A 25,169-nucleotide genomic window follows, 5' to 3' on the forward strand; every position below is an offset into this window, starting at 1 on the left:
AAGAATTACTTCGAATCTTCTCTTCTCTTTCTCAACTTGCGGTTCCCAAAATAATATCGTATCCTTCAATAAAAGAACGTTCGTTAAAGTTTAATCAGTATACGTACAACAGAGAGATCTCGAGAATAGAAAATGTTGGAAGAAATGCGTTGTCTTATAAAGCTACAGGGGATTCTCCGAAGCTTCGGCCCGCCACCATTTCGCGACAGTGGAACAGGTCTCGGATCCACTCCACGGCTTCGAATCCCCTCCACCATGCATAACCCCCCACTCACTTCACAGATATCTTCAGTATCGAGCATGCATAGAGAAATAACTATACTCCCAACAGCACAGCTTTGTCGCAGTTATCTATCCTCGATCTAACTTCTTATATCTGTAGTACCTGAGCTAGTCTCAAGGTACCCGACCGACTAACACTAAGTAGCTACCACGCATAGGTATCTAGGCCAGCAACCATCCAACGATGTCGTCACCAGCTTCCACCCTATCACCATCACCACCATCACCATGCCAAACTACCTAATAACCGGCGCCGCCCGCGGTATCGGCCGAGGTCTGACCCGACATCTCCTCTCCCAAGGCCACCGCGTCTTCCTCCTAGACTCCAACCTCCCGGAACTAACAACAACCACAACCCACCTACTCACACACGGCTTCACAACCCCTCAAGACTTCAAAACCTCACATACGGACCTCTCCTCCCGCTCCTCCATATCCACCGCGATCACAGATGCCACGGAGTACTTCCAAGGCAAAGTAGATGTCTTAATCAACAATGCTTTTGCTACACCTCATGTATGGTCTGGGAATGCATCGATGGATTCGACGGATGTGGATATAATGAGTGAATGGGATCATAAACTATCCGTGGGACTTACGGCTCCGTTTCTTCTTAGTCGCCTTTGTATTCCACTTTTAACTTCCTCTTCCACTTCTTCCTCTTCTCCTCCTCCTTCTACTAAAACTTCGCCCCCGGGATGTATAATCCACATCTCATCTACTCGTGCTCACCAGTCCGAAGTCAACCATGAAGCTTACTCCGCCATAAAAGCCGGGTTGATAGGGTTGACTCAGTCGATGTCTGTGTCTTTAGGTGAGAAGTATGGGATTAGGGTTAATGCTATTTCTCCCGGTTGGATTCATGTTGAAAATGAGAATGGGAAGGGTGACGAGGAAGGGAGGAAGTGGGAGGATGGATTGACGGAGGGAGATCATCGGTGGCATTCTGTTGGGAGGGTGGGGAAGGTGGAGGATATTGCTAAAGCGGTGGAGTTTTTGGTAAACTCAGAGTTCGTGACTGGGACGGAGATCGTAGTTGATGGAGGGGTTAGTAGGAAGATGGTATATCCGGAGTAATACTGTCTCCATCTATATACCCCTCCCCGGTCTTGATACTTAATATATATATCCTCCTGCAACTTGGTGAGAATAAGAATATAGGTAAGAAAGAATACTGGTTATTTATATAATATATCTCGCAAACACTAAATACACGCTGCGCTTTGGTATGTATATATATAAACGAGTATATAGGTATTCTCCCATTCGTGTTCCTTATTTCTTGTTTCGTGCTTTCGTTGTTTCCATAAAAACGCCAGTTCCTGATATACATGGGGTATTGCTTTTTTTTTCTGCCAATGCTTTGATGATGATAAAAACCAAAATAGTTAGAATAAAAGAGAGTGAAAGAGATATAAAAATCCGAAGGGGGGGTGAAGAGAGGGACGGGGCGGTAGAAGGAATAATAGACGAAAAGACAAATCCCGGCCGTGATAATGTTGTTCCTAGACTACTAGTCGTAGTAGTAGTCTGTCCATGCAATACATACTAGATGAATATAAGTTTTTTGTTTTCTGTTAGAGCGCAAGTCAGTAATGCAAAGAAATCACACATCTACTCGAGTCCAGTTAGTATCAGAGATATATATCACATACAAACCCAATATTCAGACTGACGTACTCATAAAACCCCCCAATCCACGACCTTTACTCCCCCATAAACCGTATTCCCAATAAAGACTTCAAGCCGCAGCTTTAATCTCTTCCTCGAGCTGTAACTTCCACGCCTCAGCCGCAGCCTCCCTCAAAAACTCCTCATTATTCCTACTCCCAGATTCCTCCTTCTCACTATCACCATCCGACAACGGCGGTGAAAACAACTGTTGCTCAGCATGCGTAAACATCCTAAGCGTATCTTCAGCTGTTTCATCATCATCCTCGAGTTGTGCTTCGAACTCTGGATCTCTAAGGATAGGATCGATGTCAAATCCCGGGAAAATGGAGGTGGGGACTGATATTGCCGGTTTGGTTAGTGCGTTTGCCGCTGCAGCAAGGGTCGTTGCGGTAGTGGATAACGAAGATGGCGAGTTGTTTGTTAATTTCGTGGGTGAAATGGCGGCACTGCTGCCACCACTGGAATTTGAACTTCCCCTTCCAAACATTGGAGCTACAGGAGCTACGCTGGCCGGAGAAGTAAGCGTCTGATCGAGTACCCTCAATTTCGTAGGTCGAGAATCAAGGTCATCAGTATCATCATCATCATCATCTGAGCAAGCTCGTCGTTTTCCAGATTTTGGCGTCACGGGAGAAGAAAGTGAATTGGTGGTGGCGGTATTTGCAATCTCATCGAAGATATTCGGTATCCCCTGAAGAACGGCAGCAGATAAAGCTTCCGCAGCCGTTTTCTTCGCGGCAGCGGGATCAATCGTTAGAGTTTTTGGGAGTGATTGTCTTCGCTCGGAAGCCGGGGTGGTAGTTGAAGATATAGTCGCGGAATCCTGAGCGTCCTGCTGAGAGAATATCCCAATTCCGTCGTTTAGTATATATATTCCACCCTTTCTTTTCTTTCCCTAAGGACATTTATGAAGAAAAAGAGGGGGCGGGTGTATATACCGAAGACTGAGATTCGCGACGAGGTTCATATTTCCGAGCTTTCCGAGACGTCATGCGCGTCGTAGGTTTACGTTCAAAATGTATCATTCGTTCATGGCGCACGACGAGATCCCTAATCCATTTTTGAAAATAACCAGGCCAATTAGCATCTTCTCCCGGATGTCAAATAATATCGAAAGCCCTTTGTCTCCGTTCTCGATCGGATCCAACCGAAAATGACACAAAGGAACGGAACGTCACTTACTTTCTGGAAAACATGCACGAGCATACGGAGCATCCAAACGGTTTCTCTTGCGTATCTGCATTTCCCCAAAGTAACATCCCATAGTTAATTAGCCTCCGTTCATAATTTCTCTTCGTTCCTTTCTTTCTTTCTAATCCCGATTAAATCTCCATCATTGCCCCTCTCTGCTTCGTCCACAGCAATCTTATCATTATCCCCCGCTCGTAGTAAGGTCGTACGTTGCGGGTTTTTTTTCCTCAACAGGAATCCGCACACACACACACACACACACACAAAGCCAGGATCCAGTACTCCCCGCCCTTCAAAAGGGAAAAAAAAGGGAATGACATCGAGGGAGGGAAAAATTTAAACTCACGACTTCTCTCATGTCTAGCCAGATGCTCAGATCGTTTGAACACAGACTGACAGAACCTGCAGATATATGTCCTCGGAGGTTTAGGTACTCTAGGCGATTTTGTCATAATTTCTTATCTTATCTTAACCCCAAGCAATAAAAATCAATCCCAATCGAAAGAGCAAAAAGTCGTAAAAGCCGAAAAAGAATAAAAGATCGAAATCAGAAATAACTCGAGTTAGGAAAGAAAGTTAAAGAATGCAAATGACGTTCTGGGTAAGAATTGTATCTGTACGGGCAAAGCTATCTTATCGAAAAAAAGAGAGCTAAGCCAGGACTTTTTCTTTGGAGGGGTTGAATTGAATTTGAATTTGAAGAGCTATAAACTGGCAAGCCTCATTTTGATAGCTGAGGGTCGAAATGCAACATGGTCAACACAGAATGTCAAGGAACCTTCCATGGGGCGCATTCTCGTGATGACGAGGGATTGCTGCTTTTTGGGTGCTATAATGTCGGTACGGTGATGTAATTGATAGATCTTAGTAATATTGTACTATATGATACTAGATATTGGAATTAGGATCTGTTTTTTTCAATTTAGTCACTCGATTTTGAGATTTTATGGATTTAGCCCCGCACTTGTATACAATTGTCCTCCCCGCGGTTAAATTTACTTTGCGAGAAAGGAGTGCGTGCTAGTTTCATTATACATTAAACATGATCATTTATTTATTAATCTACCGCGATTGCTCGCTATATATATACATTTCAATCTAATCTAATTACTTATATTATATACCGACCCAGAAGAGAGAGAGAAAAAAAGCTGAAAATATGCAAGTTACTTAGTAAATATACGCTATACCTTCTTCTCCCCCTCCGCCTTAGGCCTCTCATCCGCTCCGTCAACATCCTCACCCCCCACCCTCCCTTCCTCAACCACCTTCTTCTCCATTAATAACTTCGCCGTCACAAAAAGTCCCATCCCCACAGTCACTAACACCCCACAAAGCACCTGTGCCCCTCTAAACTTCCCATTAGGAATATCAATCAACGTTCCAGCCACCGGATTCCCCGTCAACAATCCCGTAGCCGCAAACGTAAACGCCATTCCCAATCTCGTTCCAACTTCACCTTGTTTCCCACCCATACTAGCTATCGTAGTAGGCGGTAAACTAACCACAGTACCCGACAAAAACCCATATAAAATCGCAAATACTATCGTCGATGGAGCGGATTTCATTCCTATCCATGAAAACCCCATCACAGCGGTTCCAAACGCCGATGGGATCATAATATTTATCGGGCCGAGTTTATCAGCTACTATTGACGGGATCGTCCGGCCGAATATGGAAGCAATGTTCATAATCGTAAGTAATTGATACGAAAGTCCCTTGTTCAATCCAATATATTCGGCCGCATAACCCTGGATGTGAAAATAAGGAATATAAAGTCCCATAAAAGTAACCATTACCGCCACCGCCGTGAATGTATACGATAACTGTTTAAATGCACTTGGTAAAAACAAACTTCTGGGTCCAGCGGGGTATTGTAATGGTTTCATAATACTGATCGAGCCGATTAGTAATACCATAGTCATAAATCCTAGTATTCTGGTCGCCCAGCCGAACCCGATGGTGTCGACCATCGATCTGAAGGCGACGGAGTATACGATTCCACCTACGCTGCCACCAGTGGAACCGAGACCTACTGCGAAACTTCGCTTCATGGTGAAGTAACCGGATATTACGGCGACAGAGGGGACGAAAAGAAATCCTGTACCGAGGCCGATGCAGAATCCTTGAGAGAGGAGGACCTGCCAGTATGTAGTGGAAATACTGGTCATCATTATTCCTAGGACTACCAGAAAGCAACCGGTGCAAGCGAGGTATCGAAAGTACCCTTTATCGTATAAGGGACCGGTAAGTACGCCGACGAACATGAGTAGGAAAGCTTGTATGGATCCTATCCAGGAAATATTCGACGCAGGGACACCCTTGAGATGTTCGGTCGCATAGTAATTCTGATAAACACCGAAGGAGTTTACAAAACCCTACATCATCATCACAATCGTCAGCATTAAACCTAGTAAAATTATGAAGACAAGCTTCTACCAAGCCCGCCAATGCACATGCACATCCAAACACCACTCACCCAACTAGCAAAGAATAAAAAGAAGGACCCAAACACTTGAGTCCAAGCCTTCGACCCACCATCGGGCGGTATAGGCGCATCCATATCATCGGATAAACCAGGGTTAACATTCTCAGTATCAGTAGTCGATGGTGCTACATCATGAGGTAGGCGTAGTTCCTTATCGATGTCGATTTCGCCAAGAGATGTTGAAGCACTAGCGGTCGGCATGGTCGAGATCCCAAAGATGAAGCCGCGAAAAAAACGATCTGATCCTTAGCAAAAGTTATGCACGGCTTCTTTTGCTTAAATATGATATCATCGATCGAAACGAAGAATATAACCCCCAATGGATAATATAACGAGAAAATATATCATGTTCCAAAAGAAAAGAGTCAAAAAAAGAGAGAGAAAGAAAAGCCAAAATAAACCCGGCCGGAACCCGGCAATGTTTTAAATCCCTTAGCTGGCTTTCCCTTCCCAATCACAAAAAATCACCAAGATATCCACTTCGCACGCAATTCATGATGACCTAACTCAGAATCTTGGCCCTTGTTCGCAAGATACCTCTGTAGGAAGTAGGTACATATGTACGTATGTACGTATGTATGTAATAAATCTTAGCTAACAACTTCCAACGATCCCATACACCAATGAATGACTCCAATAGGAAACGGGCCGGTGAACACAGCATATTTCTGCCTCGGTAGGAAGCTATGGGAGCTCAACTGCTGTTAACCTCGTACGGCGGGCATTTTGCGACGGGGAAATCCACCGCTCGCATTTTTTTGCCATGCAGCGTGCTTATTTAGCGCTTCCGTTAGAACTTTCTTATCTGCTGACAAATGTCCACCTGTCAGTATATTTTTATCCAAGTTCCACCTTTTTTTTCATTTTGTAGGTAATAGGGACGGAATGAAGGAAGGGGAGTTTGGAAGAAGTCCGGAGCCGCGGAGCGCCGTTGTGGGGATTTTCGAGAGAAGTTTCTTCGGGCAAAGCCTAAATCTTTTTTTTTTTTTTTTTTTTTTTTTTTTTTTTTTTTTTTTTTCCTTTTTCCATTTCTCCCCGTACGTATGGGATTAAGCAGTAGGATTGAAGACAAAAAATCCAACGGTCCAACACGAATTCATTTACATATCACACACTATCACACCTCGGACAAAAGCCACAGACGCGCGCTATAGCGCTAGATCTAGAATCAAAAACACCAGATCCTTCACATTATGCAGTGTGGGAAAAGAGACGCTAGTCCTTGACGGCAAGTCCGTCCGTTAGATTACCAAGCAAACTAACCTTCTCAAGAGGTCCGCGAACTTTGCGACCGTTTTTCGATATGACTCAGCGGGTACCATGCTATCAATCCTGGAAAAAGCTTACGCTATGTTTTGAAGCTCAAGGTCGAGCTCCTACCGCGGGTTCTTCAGGAGCATGTATGTATGAAACATACCGTTGAGAGACTGATATGGGTTTTAAATTAAATGATAAGGCCGATATCGCGATGCCATAATAAGCATGACATGATTGCGGGAGCGGAATTGACTTCATTTAGCTATGGAGAATACTGAATTATAAGCTTTTGATAGTGTTAGCTCTTGAGCTCATATATAAGGTATCTAGCCTTTAGTCAGATATATAATCGACTATTTCAATATACTGCAGTCCTCAGAAACAATTACCCCACAGTTCGATCGAAATCTCGTATACAATTTCCTTTAGGGATCTAAGAACAGTCTAGACATGCTTTGGAATATATCCTTAACTTAATACTCAATTACTCTATATATATATAATCGATCGGCATCACTTGGCAAATTCGTCAAAACGCTTCAAATCGAACACGGACATACAAGGTTTGATATCATGATATACGGCTGCATAGCTAGAGCTAGCTATCACAGACCCAGCGGAACGGGAAGCCAAGGATGCTGTTTCGCGGTTCCACCAGATATCAAATCGTGTCAACGTTCCACAGAACCCAAACCTTAAGACCTTTCGCGCGTCAACTCTATATATCACTGAGTTTAACGATACCAAGCATAGCACGAAAGAGTCGCGAGCGCGTGTCAAGTCAGGTAGTGTATCGAAATGACGTCAGTTTTTCGAATTACCATCCTAGGATCCTTCGGTTCGCTATGATCTATACAAGCTTCAACATTCAAAAATCCCTAATACGTATACCAAGATGCAAGGTGTCGTGATATGACAGAATCATCAAATCATTAAATTGCTCCGCCATTAATCGATCCCAGTGATCCCAGCAGTACACAAAAGTCTAAATAATAATAAAAAAAAACTACTTAGAAACCCCGCCAATTTAGAGTGGAAGAAAAGAAGGTAAGAGAGAAAAGTATCTGTACACGAGAAGGAAAGGAAAGGAAAAAAGGTATGTGTACCGTCCAAACTCCGCGCCAATAACGTTATATGTGCAACATTCTTTTGAGGATTTATGATGACTATGAGATAAGAGGCGAATGAAAGGCGACCGAGGTATTTATACTGAAAGGGGTGGGTGAGTATTAATCAGGAGAGAAGAGGGACGGAAATATATAGATGCCTCCTCAATCCAAAAACGAAGGACAGAACATAGTAGATGTTATAGTAATTCAACTATGTTTTCCCTAGCTTCCCTGGTGCTGCCAGATGGATCTCAGGACACCACTCTGCGATCTCCCCGATCTTACTGGGAGCGGCCTTGTGGACTTTATGATACCCCATCGGCTGTTTCTGCGCCTGGATATGAAAGTGATATTCACAGGCAAACTCCAATGCCACCTCATTGCTAGGTAATTTGGCACCCATCAGATCCATATGCTTAGAATACCAAACGTCCTCTCCTTCAAATTTGAACAATTTGGCCTTGAGATCCTCCTCGTAATTATGTTCGTTTAAGATTTTCAGTACAGTGTCGCGATTCCGTAAGGATAATCCACCATTATACATCCTCCCTTCGGGAGCCAACGTGGCTCCGATAAAGTCCCATTCCAGAAAGTCGTCGACGGTTTTATGTGCGTTGCCACAAATAATCGCATCGGCTTGGAAGATCAAGACGTGCTTGGCCGGTGCAAGATCCTCCCACATCCATTTATCGGCCAAGAAGCCGTTTACACCTGTTCTGGACGTCATTTCGAATTTGTCGGGTAAGAAACGGACTTGTATTCGGCCTTCATCGAGAGCACGGGTCCAGACCCTGCTGACGTTGGCTACACCGGGTTTTAAGTAGGCATCGTAGGTTTCTCGGGAGGTATAGTAGACTATCGGCCATTCCGGACCAAGCACGCCGGAGAAATGCATGACGAGAGGAACATGTTGAGGAGTAAAGGAGGTATCGGCTATCGCTGCGACTTTTGAGGAGATTTTGAATTGTCGTGAAGGTACGGGGACTGGATCGTAGACTTGTTTCTGTATTGCACAGCTGCGTGTTAGCCACCCATCCACTCATCTCAACCCAACCCAACCCACTCCCGAATCACCTCTTCCCCACCTTCTCCAGTATCGCCAACAGGACCAGTGGGCAGTAGGTTATAGCAGACGAATAGTTCGCGGGGGGTAGAAAACACTCACGAGAGTAAGGGGCTGACTAGGCGTGAGAGTGATCAAGCCCAGTAACACCAGCAGGGTGACGGCCACCAACACGTTTCTGGCGGACAACATGAGGCTGAAGAAACCACGACGATGACGTCTAAAAAAGAACGGAACGACAGGAAAGGATATTTGGCGAAGATTCATACATAAAAACGTCGGAAGTTGAGTATTCTTGTGTTTAAAATGGTCGTCGTCTTTCTTTTCTCTAATAACCCCTGGCAAGATTCCCGGTGGCGTGTGAGGGAAGGTCGCACATAGTTTTAGTGCTGGTTGTGGTTCGCGGGTGGGCAGGTCGCCTGTGACTTCTTTAAAGGGCCGGAACATCAAGCTCAATCCAAATTCACCAACCAACTTCTTCAACAGTTATAATTACAATCAACGAAACTAAGTAAGGAACTAATGTTGACAAAGCTAACTAGCCCAAATGAACGCTACTTCGAGGACAGGAAAAAAAGCCGTGTTCAATGGGAGAGGGCGGTTGCGATTTGGGCCTGAAGGCCAAGGCTGAACGAGGTTGCATCTTCCAGTTACCCCTTCCATCATCCCGCTAATACTACTTCAAGGTTAGTCTCCTATGTCACCCAACCTTACCTCACTTAAGCATTAGCCACAGGTTCATGGTCATGCATAGAACACACAGGATTTCTTTCTATTTCAGGATGCGAAGTATCCATCGTGAGATATTTAGGAATATCATTCCGATTTCAACGGGGTTTTGGAGGGATTCATTCCCAAGATAATTGGCTGCTGGAATTCTATAAGACACCTCCGTGGTTCTGGATGAAATAGCTTTTTGCAAGGGGGTCTCGCCTGCGAGTGCCGGCCAGCATTACGGGATCAAATTACAGCCACATGGAGACCGCCGCATGATTTGAGGCACCTAAAATCCTGGCTTTTGACTTGGCAGACTTTCTCGATCTTGGTCCAATCACAATTGGGCTTTGGCAATTTCAAGTTCTGTCTGTGCCCCTCGAACGCGTGAGGGCAATATGTCGACGTTACCAACATCGTATCGACAGGAAACGCGCTAATTTGACGACTAACTCGTCCGATATAGGGACATACGCTCACTTCTTTATGTTGTACGAAAGCATGTGGAACCGCTAACTGGCCCAAGAGAAATTAGCTGGTGCTTGATATTTCGGTCTGCAAACGGATCGCATACAGGAATTCGGGACCCAATTCTCAATAGACCCACAGATTCGCGATTTATGAGCCTACCCTGGTTCTCCCTTTGAGCTTAATTATCAAATACACCACAGACATCCGGACATATCTCACCAATGGAATCACCTTCAACAGAAGCCTCCAAGCCTGCAGTATTATCATTCCTGAATCTTCCCCCGGAAATCAGAATCCAGATCTACACCTATGTTCTCCCGGACCCCATTTATCGTGGTTACAACTGCAAACGAGGGGCCCATCCCCTCTCCATATTTCGTGTAAACCGTCAAATCCACGATGAAAGCACGCAGCTATTCTATTCTCGAAGTATATTTGACATTAACATCCTGGTAGATGGAGGATTGGGGGTTGGCGACCCTGAATATGAAAGTGCTTATGAAGTCGTTTATCAATCCCCCTGGGAGACCCTAAGCTACGGGTTGATTATCAATAAATCAACTGTAGACGATGGGAAGCCTATCAAATGGGTGTGGTACAGTATTCGAAAGGCTTATGGGGACTGCACAGAAGACTGTGACAAAAAATTCATGTCGGCTCGCCAATATGTACATCTTCAGCAACCGGGAGTGATTCTCTTCCCTTCCCCCCGCTATCGTCCCTTCCTCCGTCGCATAGAGATCGAGATTGCCGAAAACTGCAATCGAGATTTGGATCTCAGTCGCGAACATTACGGAGAAAAAGCGACTACCCAGATTCGAACATTACTTTCGCCACTCCTCTGGCGCCTACGGGAGGTACTGCCTAACACCGCCTCGGTGGACATCACATTCATTCCCTGGTGGGATCCGTTAAAAATCGCGCTTGAGAAAGAGTTCAGAAGTAAAGGAACTTGCGGAACCCTCAGTCACCGAACAGATACAGAAGGCCTTGAGAGATACTCTAGCTATGTTAGAAGTCTTGAGGCCGCCTACCTTTTCACACGCGGACCGTGGAATTCGAATGTTAGCCCTCCTCCATATTTAAACTCAATCTTTCCAGGATTGAAGGAAGAAGTTTTTACGAAATGCGATCACGACGCAACCTTTCAAGTGGCTATAGCGCAAAAGGTGCTTGAAAAGATCAATATCGTGATGGAGAATGACCTGACATTTTGGGCAACGCGGAATGGGACCTTACTTCTATGCCAATTCGAAGATCCAACCTCGGTCCGTGATACGCGATACAACGAATTCTATGCTCAAAGAACCTAGTATCGTATAACTGCCCACACGGTCACAATGGGATCGAAGATTTTGAATCCTGACTAGATCGACTCACCTGTCTGACGCTCGGGAGATCCGTCCCTTGAAGATGACAGGAGTCCAAACCTGGATCCTTCCACGATTCTGCTTATAAAATGAGGCGCTCGCGACAGACCATTGCCAATTAACCGAGTTCTCAACCTATCCTACTACATAATCTCAAATATCCAAATGGCGCACCCACATTTCCTCGGTCTACCCCTCGAAGTTCGAACAGAGATATACGGTCACCTCCTACCCGTCAAGTCTGAGCCAGAGTCTCCAAATTACTCCCCGCAATCTCCGACCTATTCTCCACCTTACCCTGGTTTCTCTCCAACTTCTCCTCGATATTCTCCAACTTCTCCCCAGTTTTCTCCAATTTCCCCTCGGCCTTCTTCCGTGCACTACGTTCCAACTACCCCTTCTGCGCCCCTCATCACGGACAGCCTAGATGAAAATCCAGTCCTTTCTGCAGAGGCCTCAACCTCTTCTGCGCCTCCGACAAACTCGGCTACGATAGTAGATACACATGTTCCTTCAATTCCAGTATCTCTACCTCTTGATGACTCAAATACAACATCCCACCCGACAGCATACTCTCCCATTGATCTAAGCTCCCCTAACGATGAGGGCACTCCCCCAATTCATTCCCCGATCGGAAGCCCTAGCGCCCAGCGCACCAGCGCACCACCATCTACTCCCACCTCTTTCAAGCGGAAGTTGAAACTAAAAATGCCTGAAAACCAACCCCCGCCAGAAGATCAGACATTCTCTATTCTCTACGTAAACAAACAGATACACTCCGAAGTAAAAGAGTTCCTGTACAGGCGCCACCCGATCAAAATCACGATCGATCTTAACGGCACCACCTCCAACAAGGGTACGAAGGCGTCTTTCGAGGTGGTCTACTCATCGCCATGGGAGAGTCTCGAATACAAACACATAATTGACTTGGCCGCAGATACGAGGTATATGCGTCAGCCTATAGTCTTCGTCCAGAGCTAATTAATTCTACCTTTCAACAGGGAGAAATATTATGTCGGTCGGAGGCCTTTTGGCGTAGATGCCCATAAATCGCGAATCTTCTCAAAAGAAGAATACCTGGGACTTCAACAACCCGGGGCGATATACGCACCACAGCCGGAGTACCGACAATTCATCCGTCGGGTACAGATCGAAGTCAAAGAAGGTCGTGAAAATAACAGTCCTTATAGAAACAAAGATCTTAAGGAATTGAATGAATCCGTAACAGTAGATTCTCGCTTGTTATTACTGCCCATCTTATGGCGATTGAGGCAGGTATTGAATGATTATACAACTGTGGATATAAGCGTGTTTATGACGGATGGAAAATATTGGGAGTATATGTGGGAAGACGACGATGAACCGTGGATAGAATCTCACAGGCGAACGATTGAAACGGCGTACTTGCTTACCCGTGGTCCGTGGAAGCATACAATGAATCTAATGCCAAGTCCCGGGTGCGACTTTCCCGTACTAGAACAAGAGATGCTCTTGAAATGCGAAGGATACCCAGAATATCAAGAAACCACGATACAAGAAGCAATCCGTGAGTTGAAAGTCGGTGTTCCCGAGGATTCGTGGTGGGGTTTTAAATATGGGAAATTGACACTTTTTGATCCAAATTTCGTGCCTCCGCGTTCTCCGGTGTATACGTTGGAGAATGGGGTTCTTGTTTCTCCTGTGTATGAGACTGAAGGGAGGGTTCGGAGACATCAAAATCCGTACTGTACTTGTCCATTGAGTCCTTAGGAGGCAACATTAGGATCTGATTCGGTCTTTAATCCCTTCCCTTTTTTTTTTTTTTCCCCAAAAAGGGGTACATGCGTATCGAAGAATTTAATAGAATCAAAATGTGTAACGTACCTAAAGTATAAATATAAATTCGTAAACTCCTAAGATATCTGGATCCTTGAGTCTTCAAAAGATGACTCGTAGATGCTGCAGACTATTGCCAAGCTATTTCAGCTCCACGTACTTATAAATTAAATAAAGACATCCAATCCGAATTTGAAGACCAACACTAGTACTAGTATCGCGTACACATAGAAATACTTAGAACTCACCGCATTATTCGTCAATCACTTAATTACTTGTAGCTTGAAACTAAATCAGTTCAGTTTGAGACCCACGATGGAAGCATCGAATTCCCAAATCCCGAGCTCCTTCAGGTTCCTAGACCTCCCACCCGAGATCAGAAATGAAATATATGCCTACGTCCTCACAAACATCTCAATCCCATCCTGCGGAAACCGATTTCGTGGGCCAGGTATGCAACACTGGCGATACCCCGAGCAAGATGCAGATACTCCACGACCGATATCACTAAACCCCAGCTTTGCAAATAGACCCAGAACCGACGAAGACAGTACTAATCCACGATTATTCGAACTCCTCAGTCGGTGTATGATTTATGTAGGGGATGTATCGGGAATCCCACAGACAAAGTTAGCGCTTTTGAGGGTGAATAGACAGATTCACGATGAAGCTGCTAGAGTGTTTTATGGTGGGAATGTGTTTAAGATTGAAGTTTCGGTTGCGGTGAGAATGCGTATGAGGCCTGTTGGGTCTATGCATCTCACATACCCACGTGTTTATGATATGAGTTACACGGCGCCTTGGGAGCGGTTTGGGTATCAACTTGTAGTAGATCCCGAAGAGAGTACAAGGTAAGCAAGTAACCAATCCTAAATTACTCTACAAGCGCCACCTGGGCGTGAGTAGACCTGAGGGAGGAAACCATTAAATCTGGTAAACTACAATCTAACAGCATGTGTATGCATGTATAAACAGCAAGGGCCAGTTTATACCCCTCCACAATTCGGTTTACGACGGAGGAGACACACGGCTCTCCCCTGAATACCTCCAAACCTTCCAAAATAATGCAAATTTACTCCTCTATCCATCATCAATCTACAGTCCTCTGATCCGAAAAATAAATATAGTGTTCAAAATAAATCAAGGATCGCTAAGGGAAAATAACGATTCAAATACACCGTTGATACAGACGCTCTTACTACCTTTCCTATGGCGGCTCAGGCAGCAATTAACCGAAAATGCAACCGTCGAAATCAAGATAGATCTGGCATCATACCTTTTAGTTCTACATTTATCGAGACCTGACCAGGTCTTCGATGACATGCTAGGACTCAAAACAAGTATTGAGGATTCTTTGGAAGCAGGATACATATTCTCGCTCGGTCCATGGAAGAGTACTTTTAACGACATCCCACAGATCTTGGAGAAGACCTGGCAGGAGGTCCTTGGAAAGTGCAAAAAGCGACCTGAGTTTCGAGATGATATTCTACAAAAGACGATGCAAGAACTTGATGTTGGATTACGAGAGGGGTCATTTTGGGGGAAGAGAGAAGGTGTGCTAGCGGTTTTTCTCCCGATGCCGGGTGCACCATCTGCGCCTTTGATACCACCGACACTTGTACTTTCCAGTGATCAGTAGTTCTTAAATATTTATACGGGCTCCTCCACTGCTTCCTTCTCACTTATACATTTCATTTGTCTGACCTTTAGTGGAATAGTTATATATAATTATAGCTAACTATTGCGCACAGCTCTATACATGCCGTGTGTATTTACCTTAGTGCCTCCAGTGCCATTTGTTCGGTATATACCGACTTAAGTATCGATATATCTAGACATGTAGCTATGTAGAGGGATATTCATATGTACCGCACTGGCTTTAAACGCAAGCTCGGGACCATACACATCAATACAATGTCAAACCCACAACCCGTACATTTACAGCCTCGAGAATCATATCCCTCCCGAGCCTGCAAGTTCAAGTACAGAGACCCTATGATTACACCATATCATAGCTGAGGGAACCTTACTACTGCCCGGCTTTCGCAACATCAAGTATTTCAGATCTACCACCACCAACAAGAGCAAATCAGCAGATATTGCGTATTATCATATTCTTATGTCCGAGAAGATAGAAACAGTCCGAATAGACAGATGTTTTCGTTCAAAACGACTATTAACCCGCCATATACTGTAGTTACAGTCTACCAAACCACACCCGATAGTAGCAGAAAGAGGCCATAAGCTAAAAAGGGTAGAATTCCTGCGAAGTCATTTTCTTAAGGATGATTTGGAATTTTTGGCAATGATGACAGTCAACTTGGAGTATCTGGCGATCGACATTGCAAGATCGATCTAGACATGTACATGAGGATATCGATTCGGATTCTTCAAGTGATATTTCCGATGTTAACCAGGCGCAAGAATCTCAATCTCGACTGGAAGCTATTATAAACTTGTTTCTAGAGAGTTAACAAGCTCTTGATAGAGAATATCGTCATCAGGGACTTCACAGGAAAAAATGGGGTAATGGATCTTTTGAGGGGTGGAATAGAGGCCCTGACGTCCTCCGTGTGCATAACCCAGAGCCTATGGTAAGAAATATTACATTGTCATAGTTAAGCTTATCATCATATCAATCGTTCTTAATTTTGAAGAAGAATTAATGGAACCAGCTATAAATCTCTAGCCTCGAGACCAGGCGCAGATGTGAGGGCATGGCAGAGATATATTCCTGCTATGATCGAGATCAACATTGCACGCCGAGATTTATCTCGAATATACCGAATCGATATCGATAGCTTACCGTTACATCCCTAGCGATATCATATTACTACCTCGCAAAACATTTGTAAAGTCTTACTTTTAAATCTTTTAATTTTAAATTTAATTAAAAGCGTTCCGATCAGCCACTCTAGAATATCCCCAGGCAATATTTTGTAACCTGGTATTTCTTTTGCTTGTACCCAAAGCACACGTACTTGTGGCGTTAATAGCGTAAAGGCTGAGTATCAAAATCCAAAGCTACGGATTCAAAACCTGCAGCGATACGTAGATATCGATTAAAATGTCTCAATATTTCATACCAACAATCCTAATGTATTCCACGACATTTAATTTCAGAGCTCTTACCCTGTCTTTTCCCCATGATAACAGCCACATCCTCACTGTGGCGCTCGAGGCGCAAACTGTGACCCCGGTCCATTTTTAACTCCGCCAGCCAATGGAATCACATCATTCCATCTGTGCGAACTCGTTCAGAATAGAACTCGACCTGCATTGCGACACAGCTGTGCAACCTAGGGCTCGCGCGAAGCATGTGCGCCGACGCGAAGAATGAGTGTATCCCTTGCATTTTTTTCCCCTCATAGCAACAGACACAATCCTGGCGACTGGAAGGCAGGACCGACATTACATGCTTGCGATTCGCAAGTGGTTAAAACTTGCGCGATCACAATATCCTTAATGCAATGCAACTAGGAGAGCTTCAATTGATGGTAACCTGGCCGTTCTGCATCACCAAATTTGATCCATTGGAAAAACCCCAAGGTGCCGCCGGAACACGGAGTTTACATATAACTCAAGCTCCCCTCCCACCTGATAGCCACGCGGTTTCTCATTCAGCCCACCCGAATCCAGCATGTTCTAATCGAAAATCCTATTGTGTCGAATTTCGGCTGTGTTTAATTTTTTGATGGTAGCATTTATATCGATCATAACTTCGTATCGATCTAATAGAATTCGCGGCAATCTTAGCAAATATGATACAGATCAAAATTACCAGGAGATCAATTAAGCTTCACGATCAATGCTTGTTAGCCAACGAATGATCGGCAGATATCGCACCTGCATATGTGCATGCCAGAGATCAAAGGTAATAGATCCCTTGCTGGAATGGTCTGCGATAGTTACGTAGTAGCTGGGGAAGCTGCAGTCTTTAAACGAAAGAATCGACTGGATTCGGTATCGGCAGGGGTGGCCCCCAAGAAAGAAATAAAATAAAATGACGATAGCGATAAATCGGTGCCAATGCGCTCGTCGCAAAATCCAAGACCGATAAAACCCAAGAAATAAGCTGTGAACAGGCATCGATTACTAGCGGAGCTTTTCTGACTTGGATTCGCGACTCGTCCTCTCGGGTGGAGCGATGTCTTCTGGGAATTATGTCCTCGCGATGCAGGGCCCTATGAAAGGGAAACGACTGAACCCAGCTCAGACGTGCATTGAGAGAACTTGTCAATTTTTAGACATTTTGGATGCGCTCGTGGTACAGCGATGGCGTGGACTGTATGTCCTGACTTCAACTAGCTGTTTTCAACCAGCCGATTGGAATGTTGCATAATTATAAAGAACAGAAATTCCCGTTCTTCCATTCTCAGTTCCATCGTGCTTGTTCTCCAGACATCATTCCAGCCCCCTTCAAAAATCTAGCATAGTTTTGTCGTGTTTTAACTGTTGGTTCTGTTGAAGCTATCGAGGAGGTTGTTCTTTTATATTCGACCCGTTAGCCTGCTCGCTCCCTCAGAAAAAGAACTTCATTCTCCAACAGCCTCAACACAGCGCATTCTTATTGCATTCTATCACCAACCTTCATCTACTTGCTTCCCTTTCTATATACTGGTCTCACCATACCATTTTAAGTCTTACCCCGATCGATAACCGAAACAACCATATATATCGATAGAACTCTTATCGAGATCATACACAATGCTTGCCAAATCTACGCTCGTTTTAGCGGTCCTTGCCGGAGCTGTTATGGCTGAATATGCCATTCCAGTTGGGAACCTAATCCCTCGCTCTAACCGTCTTCAGCGTAAACAGGCCGTTGATATTGGTTCTTCGGTTTGCCCAGCTGGCCAATTTCAGTGCGCCGGCATTACTGGATGTTGTAAGTAGAATAAAACTAGGTTTCAATTTTATTGTGTTGGACTGTTTCTGACTAGTATTTATTTAGGTCCTGATGGGTTCTATTGTGGCTCTTTCAATGGAAGGAATGGCTGCTGCCCCAATGGCGACAATTGCAATGCTATAGCACCAGCCCCACCAGCGCAGACCAGTGCTGCTACTGCTACTGGAGGAAACGGTTCTCCAAGCAGGACCGGTGACAATGGATCTTCTCCTACCAACACTGGCTCCGGCAACGGTTCAGGCCAAAGCGGAAACGGTTCCAGTCCCACTGGAGCTAGTGCTGGTGGAAACGGCGGCTCTGGCACTAATACTGGCGGTGCAGGCTCTCCTACTGGTACTGGGGCGGGCGGTAACGCCGGCTCTCCTACAACTACTGGTGCCGCAAATGGTGGAAACACGGGTGCTCCAGCAACTACTGGCCCTGACGGAGCTTCTCGGACTGGGGGTGCTGGAAATGGTAGCAACTCCGGCTCACCAACTGGTACTGAGACTGCTCGAAACGGAGGTTCTGTAACTGGAACTGGTACCGAGGGTGCGTATCCAACGACAACTGGAACTGGAAATGCCAGTGGCGCTTCTGGCACAGCCATGGCTACTGGAACAGGCACTGGTATGAATACAGCTGCTAGATCGACAGGCACTAGCATGGACAGTACACTAGTTGTTGTTGTTACTACCGATGCTGCTTCAACCCGAGCGGTCACCACCAAAGCAGCCACAGGAAGTGATGGTGAGATTATCGTTCCTATCTCTACCGCTACCGATGATGATACCGAAGAGGCAACTGGTACTACAGGCTTTAGAACCGCCACAGGTACTGGCAATGGAGAAGGAAGCGCTGGTTCTCACTTGCGACCTGCTACTATGTCGACAGTACTACTCTTTTCCGGCATGGTTGGTGGTGCCATCATGGTTGGTGGGACTATCTTCGGCTCTTTACTCTAAATGAGCGCACCCCCTATTATACTATCGTTTCCACTATACAATAATGTATAATTCCTCCACCGACCTTCATTTCCTTTTCAAATTCGCCTACAAAGAACTTTAATTTTGATGCTCTTTTTTCCCTTCTTACTTTCTCTTGAGATACCAACTCGCGGATCGATATTTTTTTCACATTGCATGTCTTGTCTTTTTTCTCTCTTTTTCGCTGGCGTTTATGCGGGTTTAATTGTTCACTACCATTTTTGTTTTCACTTAGGTAATTGGTACATGCATAGTTGGTGAACAATGAATGAATGATGGTTGCTACCACATTCGCTTGGACCGCTATTGACTATTGCTTGATTCCACTATCCTGTAGCTAAAAGAAACCTTGCTTATAGATTGAAGAACAAATACAAATAGATAATTTCATTAAACCCTTCCCGTATCCAAAATCAATGCTCACACCTATAAGCCGTTAGTTAGCACAACTCCTTTGTATTTTAGTAAGCAAGGGGAGGACATACAAGCTATAACTCTCGCCCTGGACAGCCTCGCTGTCATTAATGAACGAAGATCTTTCATACATCAACTCATCGCGATATTTCTCCGCTTCCTCCCTGGTAACCACCGGAGGCAACGCCTCTACAATCAAGCGGAACACCTCCTCGGGTAGGTTGCCGAGCGGCCCTTGCCTCAATGTTTCCACTAAATCCTTTCTTGCTTCTGGCTGCTGAGGCGCCACAATTTTACTAGTAGGTACCTTATTCTCCTTAGAAGGATCACAGAGGAAGAAGACCAAAACTTTCCTGTACCCTGGTTTAGTCTTATCGACCAACTCGAAGGGCTGGACTTGGTGTTGATAGATGTTTGGGAAAGCGATTGCTCGGTTGTTTTGGGTTTTGATACCACCGATTTCTTGAACGGTGGTGCCGGAACTACCCATGTTATGAATAGTCGTCCAATTAGAGTCTTGAGGAAGCTGCCATCCCATATCTTCCATAGATTCGATGGTACGACGGAATGCTAGTTCAGATTCTGTGATGTTTTCTTGATCATAGTAGTAGATACCAGTTGAAACGATTCGTTCATTCTACCACATGACTAGTTAGTCTTACCCGCATTCTTGTTGAAGATTTGAGATTATTAAATACTTACCATCATTGCCTCTACATGCCAAGAACCACCTTCATATATCGGTTGCTCCGGTGTTAAGATAATGTTAGCAAGCTTAACAATTACTTTTGCAGTCTTGCCTTCTAACTTGAAGCTATCTGTGATTTCGGGGGGCGTCCAAGTATGATTTTGGTTTAGCCGCCCTAGATCCCGAACTTGGTAAGGTGCAGTATCCCGCTGCTGTCTTTTTTCGTCATCATAGATATTTTCATCATCTTCAGGTTCTTCCCAGTAGTCTTCCCCAAGATTATCCCTTAGCTTATCTCCTTCTGGGGTGTCGGGGAAAACATGGATAAAATCCTCCAACTGTACTGTCAGTTCTTCGCCGCGCTCGAATTGTCCTAAGAGCTCGTTGAATTTTTCTTTATGGGTTTGGAAAAACAACCACTCGATTTCGTCACTGTCGTGGGTATAGGAACCAGTACTGTAAGCCCTGTTCCAATGCTGGAATCCACGCTTTAGATCTCCGAGGACATGGTTAAATAACGGTACAAACCGTTGGAATATGCGTTCTAGAATTGGGTAGAATAACTTCCGCTGGTCACCAGTTGCCAGGTTATTAATGTAACTGGCGATTTTGACTTTACCGTCAGCGCCAACTTCGAATTCAGATGGTAACCAGCAGAACTTTTCGGAAAAGCTGGTGTCGATGGCGTCATCGGGTGATTCTATCGGCTTCCCATCAATCAGGCTGATAGAGCGGCCATAGATTACTGGCCATAAAGACGGATGAACAAGGTCGAGTACTTGTTTGTTAGATCCAGGATGCCAGTCCTTTTGGTCCTCCGGAACATTCTCCAAAGTCGCAACGGCTAGGGTTAATCAGTTTTAAAGCTCCTATTTGATAATACGAATAGCTGTGAGAGCCCCACCTTCAATAAGCTCTTTTCTAAGCTCTTCGTCCACCAAAGAATCAGATCTCCAAACACAGTCCATATCCGGCTCCAAGCCATAAAGCTCTGGTTTCTTCTTCGCCTCATCCACAAACGGTTTATACCCTTCGACTAATTCCTTGTACGCAAACTCAATATCCTCCTGATTCCACGTCATGATCTTCTTCCACTGCCAAACTCTTGTTTGGTCTTGCGCCTCACGAATCCATTTGACGACTAAAGCGCGGTCGAGGATTTTTTCAGTCCAATTTGGTTTATTACGGATCGCGCAGGAGAAATTGCGAAGATACTGCTCACGCCAGGTTATGACCTCTGTGGTGTGATCGTCGAGTGGGTGTGGGAATAGTGGTAGGACATCCTCAGGGAGTTCATCTTCGGATTTGTCTGAGGTTTCCTTCTTTGGGGCAGGTGAAGCAAGATCCAGTCCTGCTATTGCGGTAGAAATAGACATGGTTTGTGTTGTTTTTGTTGTGATTTTGTATGGAGCTTTTTAGGGCTACAGCTTTCGGATTCGACCAAGCCGGATTTAATCGATTGTTGCAATGAAGACGAAAAAACTGAAAACAGCGAGTTACAATAACATGGGAAACCGATTGCTCTATGGACGCCGCTGTAGGAAAGCAATTGGCTTTGTCGAAGCTGAAATACAGAGGGCTTTATACATTGGCCGACTCGTCAGCAGCTAGTGGTTAACATGGTTGCTCCCATGAATCGAATCTGCCGAGATTTCGAAAGCCAAAAGCCAAGAGCTCAAATACGGTCTAAATCTATAAAGAAATGGCTGGAACCGAATATGATTTCCGACAGGTTTGACTCCTGTTGAGGTTCTGTTGGAGTCAGGCAGGAACCCTGAGCGGCGTGGTTTACCCCTGTCATTCTGCAAATCCGGCGTGCTTTGTGACTCAATCGGCTGGCAGCCGTGCACAACTTTACAACTTAATTGACTTCACCACCACCTCATCCACTCCGTCTCACGAAGTCATGTGCATAGGCGTACGATATATGTTCAAAGTTCAATGTAAAATCATGAAGGCTGGTAAATCCATGGAAATAGTAATCGTTTTACGATTTTGAGTCATGATCTTGTCATCTACTATGTCAGGTTACCTTAACTTACACCATAAGCTTACAGCTATGTGCAGCGGAGACAATATCGATATATCGATGATACCTGTCGCTCGTATCAGTTTAGTTGAAATCTATAAAACTTGACAACTAACTCGAAAATCAAAATCTTGTATTTGAATTATAGTAGTCTAATCTTAGGTAAATCTTCCCCGGGCACTGAACCTTTCGAAAATGAGCTGCAAAACCCGGCCCAATAAATAGATAAGAAAATAGATGTCTGTTTACTCAGACGCTGGGGGCTTCCCCTCTACCAATCCGTACTTCGCAATCCATTGGTCATATATTGTCGTATAGTCCTCCCATGTGTACGCTGTGAATATTTCACTTATCCAATTCTTCTTCATGTACGGGTTAATACCTGCTTCTTGTAACATAACTGCGGCAATCTATCGAAAATAATAATAATCCTGTCAGCGTCTGCCTGGTTTCAAATATGTCTATAATTAACCGAATGCAAGTGCGAAAACTACTTACCGACATCCAATCGAACGAAATCAACGGAAATTCATTCGAGAACCCAACATGTCGAATCTGTGTGAACCGCAATTCAAATGCTGTAACCTTCTCCATTTCTTCTTTGGTTGGGAGTTCCAGTTTCCCACTCATATACGCCGCAGTCCACAATCCCATGATAAGGGCGTAATGAGATGTTCCAGGACTTGGAGAAACCCCCAGGAATGCAATACTCCTGTCTGCAAATTCTGTTGGGACGGTATAGTGGTATAACCTAAACGGCCCTGACTCCTGTGGTGGTACCCGTGGGGCAGTGGGGGCGTCTTTGAGAATTGGGTTTTCGGCGTATACACGCTTGTCTGCCTCATTTTCTAAGGTTTTCCATTTCGAGGAGTATTCTTCGGAATATTGTTTTGACGGCAGGCCGAGTTGCATTTCCAAGGTTTGATTCTCGGAAAAAAGAGAGACACCGGCTTTCCAGCCTGTGGCGAAGACAACGGCGTCTGTTGTGAAACTATCACCCGATGCGAGGCCGATAGTGTCCCCTTGAAGTGATACGATATTGTCCCTAATAACTTCGACGGTTCCATCTCTGAAATAATCCCAGATTTTCACATCGTAGTTATCCACTCCAATGACATGATACATCCAAAATGGAGGTAATTCCGGTATCGCCTTCTCAATGTTAGGCGTGATCGGTTGCATCAGCATTAAAGCAACTCTCTTAGATGAGTTCATTATGAACTTGGAGATATTCCTGCCGATGATGTTACGTTTGAAAAAGTAGTGGAGGCCAGGGAAACCGCTATCTTGGTATAGCGAGGGCATCAAAAGAGCCAAGATTCGACTGAAGCCCAGGTACTCGGCATGTCTACCACCAGGTAGATTGCCATCGAGAATCCAGCAAGGTCCACGGCCTTCTTTGCGAATCACCCACTGCACCGTACGCTCTCAATCAGCATCTATCAAAGCCTTGTAAGGGAGGCGGCCGGTAGGTCATACCTTAATCTTCTTCCCAGCCTTCGCCAGCTGTACAATATTATCCATACTCCCCTTGCCTGCACCATAGATAGTCACATTTTTGACTTCCTCATTATCCCACTCCTTCGACCTCTCCCCAAAATACCGATGATGCATCACGGGTTTCGTGAAAGTTGTCCAGTCTAAGTCAGGATAGTTTGGTAAACTCGTAATTCCATTCGCAACAATCAATTTCTCAGCCGATAGAGCTTTAGGGCTATCAGCAATATGACATCGCCACCATTTTTTCCCAGTACCGTCCTCATGCCGGGTGATCTGTCGGATCATAGTATTGAGCCTTATGTACTTTGTAAGTCCAACCTTCTCGCTCCAAGCTTGGAAATATCGAGACCATGATGGACCTGTCATAAAACCTTTGCCATTGTATTCAACGGGCGGATCGAGGTCTTTGTATTGCAATTCCGGGAGCTCGAAGTATTCTGGGGCAGTTTGGACGTGTAAACCCGGATATATACGCTCCTTCGACCAGACACCGCCGACAGTCGATAGCTATACACGAGACAGCGTGTTAGAATATATCCGATAGATGAGTTTTTCGAACGGGTAGTATATCCTGCACTTACGGAATCTATTACTATTAAATTTATAGATGGTTGGATTGCAAGATATGACCTCGCAGCATAAAGTCCATTAATTCCTGCTCCTACAATAATGAGGTCAAAAACCTCATCGTTCACTGTGGTTTCGGTCCCTAAAGAGCCCATTCTGTGCTCTGATACAACCACCCGTGTTAGTATAAACACAACAAAAACCGTCAGATGTCTCTAGTGCTTGTAGATGTGTATGTATCAATATACTACAATAGCACGAATTGAAAAGTAATTGGCAGCAGGAAAGAAGTATGAATAGTATGTACGACCTTCGAAGAGATATATCGCCAATTCCGCATGAGGGCTCCCGCATCCTCTTTATACCAGCCTCATATGTACCCCTGCGGAATGCGGGGACAGATGCCTCAGGGTACAGCAAACTGTACCGACTTGTTATTCGATTACAGCTCCTCCAAACCGCTGATCTAACGTGGATGTGGTGGATGCGGAATGCTGACAACATCCTGAGATGGCAGCTAATAACACTTCGAACAAGGAACCGATTCTAGGAATATCCCGCCCATGTGTCAGGGGGGTTTTCGATACGACCAGATACGCGCGTGCTTAAATTTCTGGCACAGTTGGCAGGGCTGACAAGCCTCAAAAAAAACCCTTAGGATTT

The 25,169-nt window shown here is 44.9% G+C and overlaps 9 protein-coding genes across 9 annotated transcripts; 5 read left to right on the forward strand and 4 right to left on the reverse strand.

Annotated features, from left to right (window-relative positions):
- Positions 1-510: 510 nt before the first annotated feature.
- On the forward strand, positions 511-1,359 carry AOL_s00140g38 (uncharacterized protein; the record flags this gene model as incomplete). The annotated part of the gene is made up of 1 exon (XM_011127279.1): positions 511-1,359. The coding sequence occupies one exon, from the start codon at positions 511-513 to the stop codon at positions 1,357-1,359; it is 849 nt and encodes a 282-aa protein (XP_011125581.1).
- A 664-nt stretch (positions 1,360-2,023) lies between these two features.
- AOL_s00140g39 (uncharacterized protein) lies at positions 2,024-5,836 on the reverse strand (the record flags this gene model as incomplete). Its single annotated transcript, XM_011127280.1, has 3 exons — positions 2,024-2,791; positions 4,338-5,525; positions 5,627-5,836. The coding sequence occupies 3 exons, from the start codon at positions 5,834-5,836 to the stop codon at positions 2,024-2,026; spliced, it is 2,166 nt and encodes a 721-aa protein (XP_011125582.1).
- Positions 5,837-8,212: 2,376 nt separating this feature from the next.
- Positions 8,213-9,256, reverse strand: AOL_s00140g40 (uncharacterized protein; the record flags this gene model as incomplete). The annotated part of the gene is made up of 2 exons (XM_011127281.1): positions 8,213-9,004; positions 9,167-9,256. The coding sequence occupies 2 exons, from the start codon at positions 9,254-9,256 to the stop codon at positions 8,213-8,215; spliced, it is 882 nt and encodes a 293-aa protein (XP_011125583.1).
- A 1,214-nt stretch (positions 9,257-10,470) lies between these two features.
- Positions 10,471-11,562, forward strand: AOL_s00140g41 (uncharacterized protein; the record flags this gene model as incomplete). Its single annotated transcript, XM_011127282.1, has 1 exon — positions 10,471-11,562. The coding sequence occupies one exon, from the start codon at positions 10,471-10,473 to the stop codon at positions 11,560-11,562; it is 1,092 nt and encodes a 363-aa protein (XP_011125584.1).
- A 222-nt stretch (positions 11,563-11,784) lies between these two features.
- On the forward strand, positions 11,785-13,368 carry AOL_s00140g42 (uncharacterized protein; the record flags this gene model as incomplete). The annotated part of the gene is made up of 2 exons (XM_011127283.1): positions 11,785-12,563; positions 12,621-13,368. 2 exons carry the CDS (start codon positions 11,785-11,787, stop codon positions 13,366-13,368), a joined length of 1,527 nt encoding a protein of 508 aa, XP_011125585.1.
- Positions 13,369-13,749: 381 nt separating this feature from the next.
- On the forward strand, positions 13,750-15,073 carry AOL_s00140g43 (uncharacterized protein; the record flags this gene model as incomplete). Its single annotated transcript, XM_011127284.1, has 2 exons — positions 13,750-14,285; positions 14,410-15,073. 2 exons carry the CDS (start codon positions 13,750-13,752, stop codon positions 15,071-15,073), a joined length of 1,200 nt encoding a protein of 399 aa, XP_011125586.1.
- Positions 15,074-18,141: 3,068 nt separating this feature from the next.
- AOL_s00140g44 (uncharacterized protein) lies at positions 18,142-19,287 on the forward strand (the record flags this gene model as incomplete). Its single annotated transcript, XM_011127285.1, has 2 exons — positions 18,142-18,322; positions 18,389-19,287. 2 exons carry the CDS (start codon positions 18,142-18,144, stop codon positions 19,285-19,287), a joined length of 1,080 nt encoding a protein of 359 aa, XP_011125587.1.
- A 434-nt stretch (positions 19,288-19,721) lies between these two features.
- On the reverse strand, positions 19,722-21,786 carry AOL_s00140g45 (uncharacterized protein; the record flags this gene model as incomplete). The annotated part of the gene is made up of 4 exons (XM_011127286.1): positions 19,722-19,734; positions 19,794-20,359; positions 20,425-21,254; positions 21,315-21,786. The coding sequence occupies 4 exons, from the start codon at positions 21,784-21,786 to the stop codon at positions 19,722-19,724; spliced, it is 1,881 nt and encodes a 626-aa protein (XP_011125588.1).
- Positions 21,787-22,684: 898 nt separating this feature from the next.
- AOL_s00140g46 (uncharacterized protein) lies at positions 22,685-24,661 on the reverse strand (the record flags this gene model as incomplete). The annotated part of the gene is made up of 4 exons (XM_011127287.1): positions 22,685-22,849; positions 22,938-23,852; positions 23,919-24,446; positions 24,521-24,661. The coding sequence occupies 4 exons, from the start codon at positions 24,659-24,661 to the stop codon at positions 22,685-22,687; spliced, it is 1,749 nt and encodes a 582-aa protein (XP_011125589.1).
- Between the last annotated feature and the right edge of the window lie 508 nt (positions 24,662-25,169).

The sequence above is a fragment of the Orbilia oligospora genome (assembly GCF_000225545.1).
Source record: "Orbilia oligospora ATCC 24927 unplaced genomic scaffold scaffold00140, whole genome shotgun sequence".
Lineage (NCBI taxonomy): Eukaryota > Fungi > Ascomycota > Orbiliomycetes > Orbiliales > Orbiliaceae > Orbilia > Orbilia oligospora.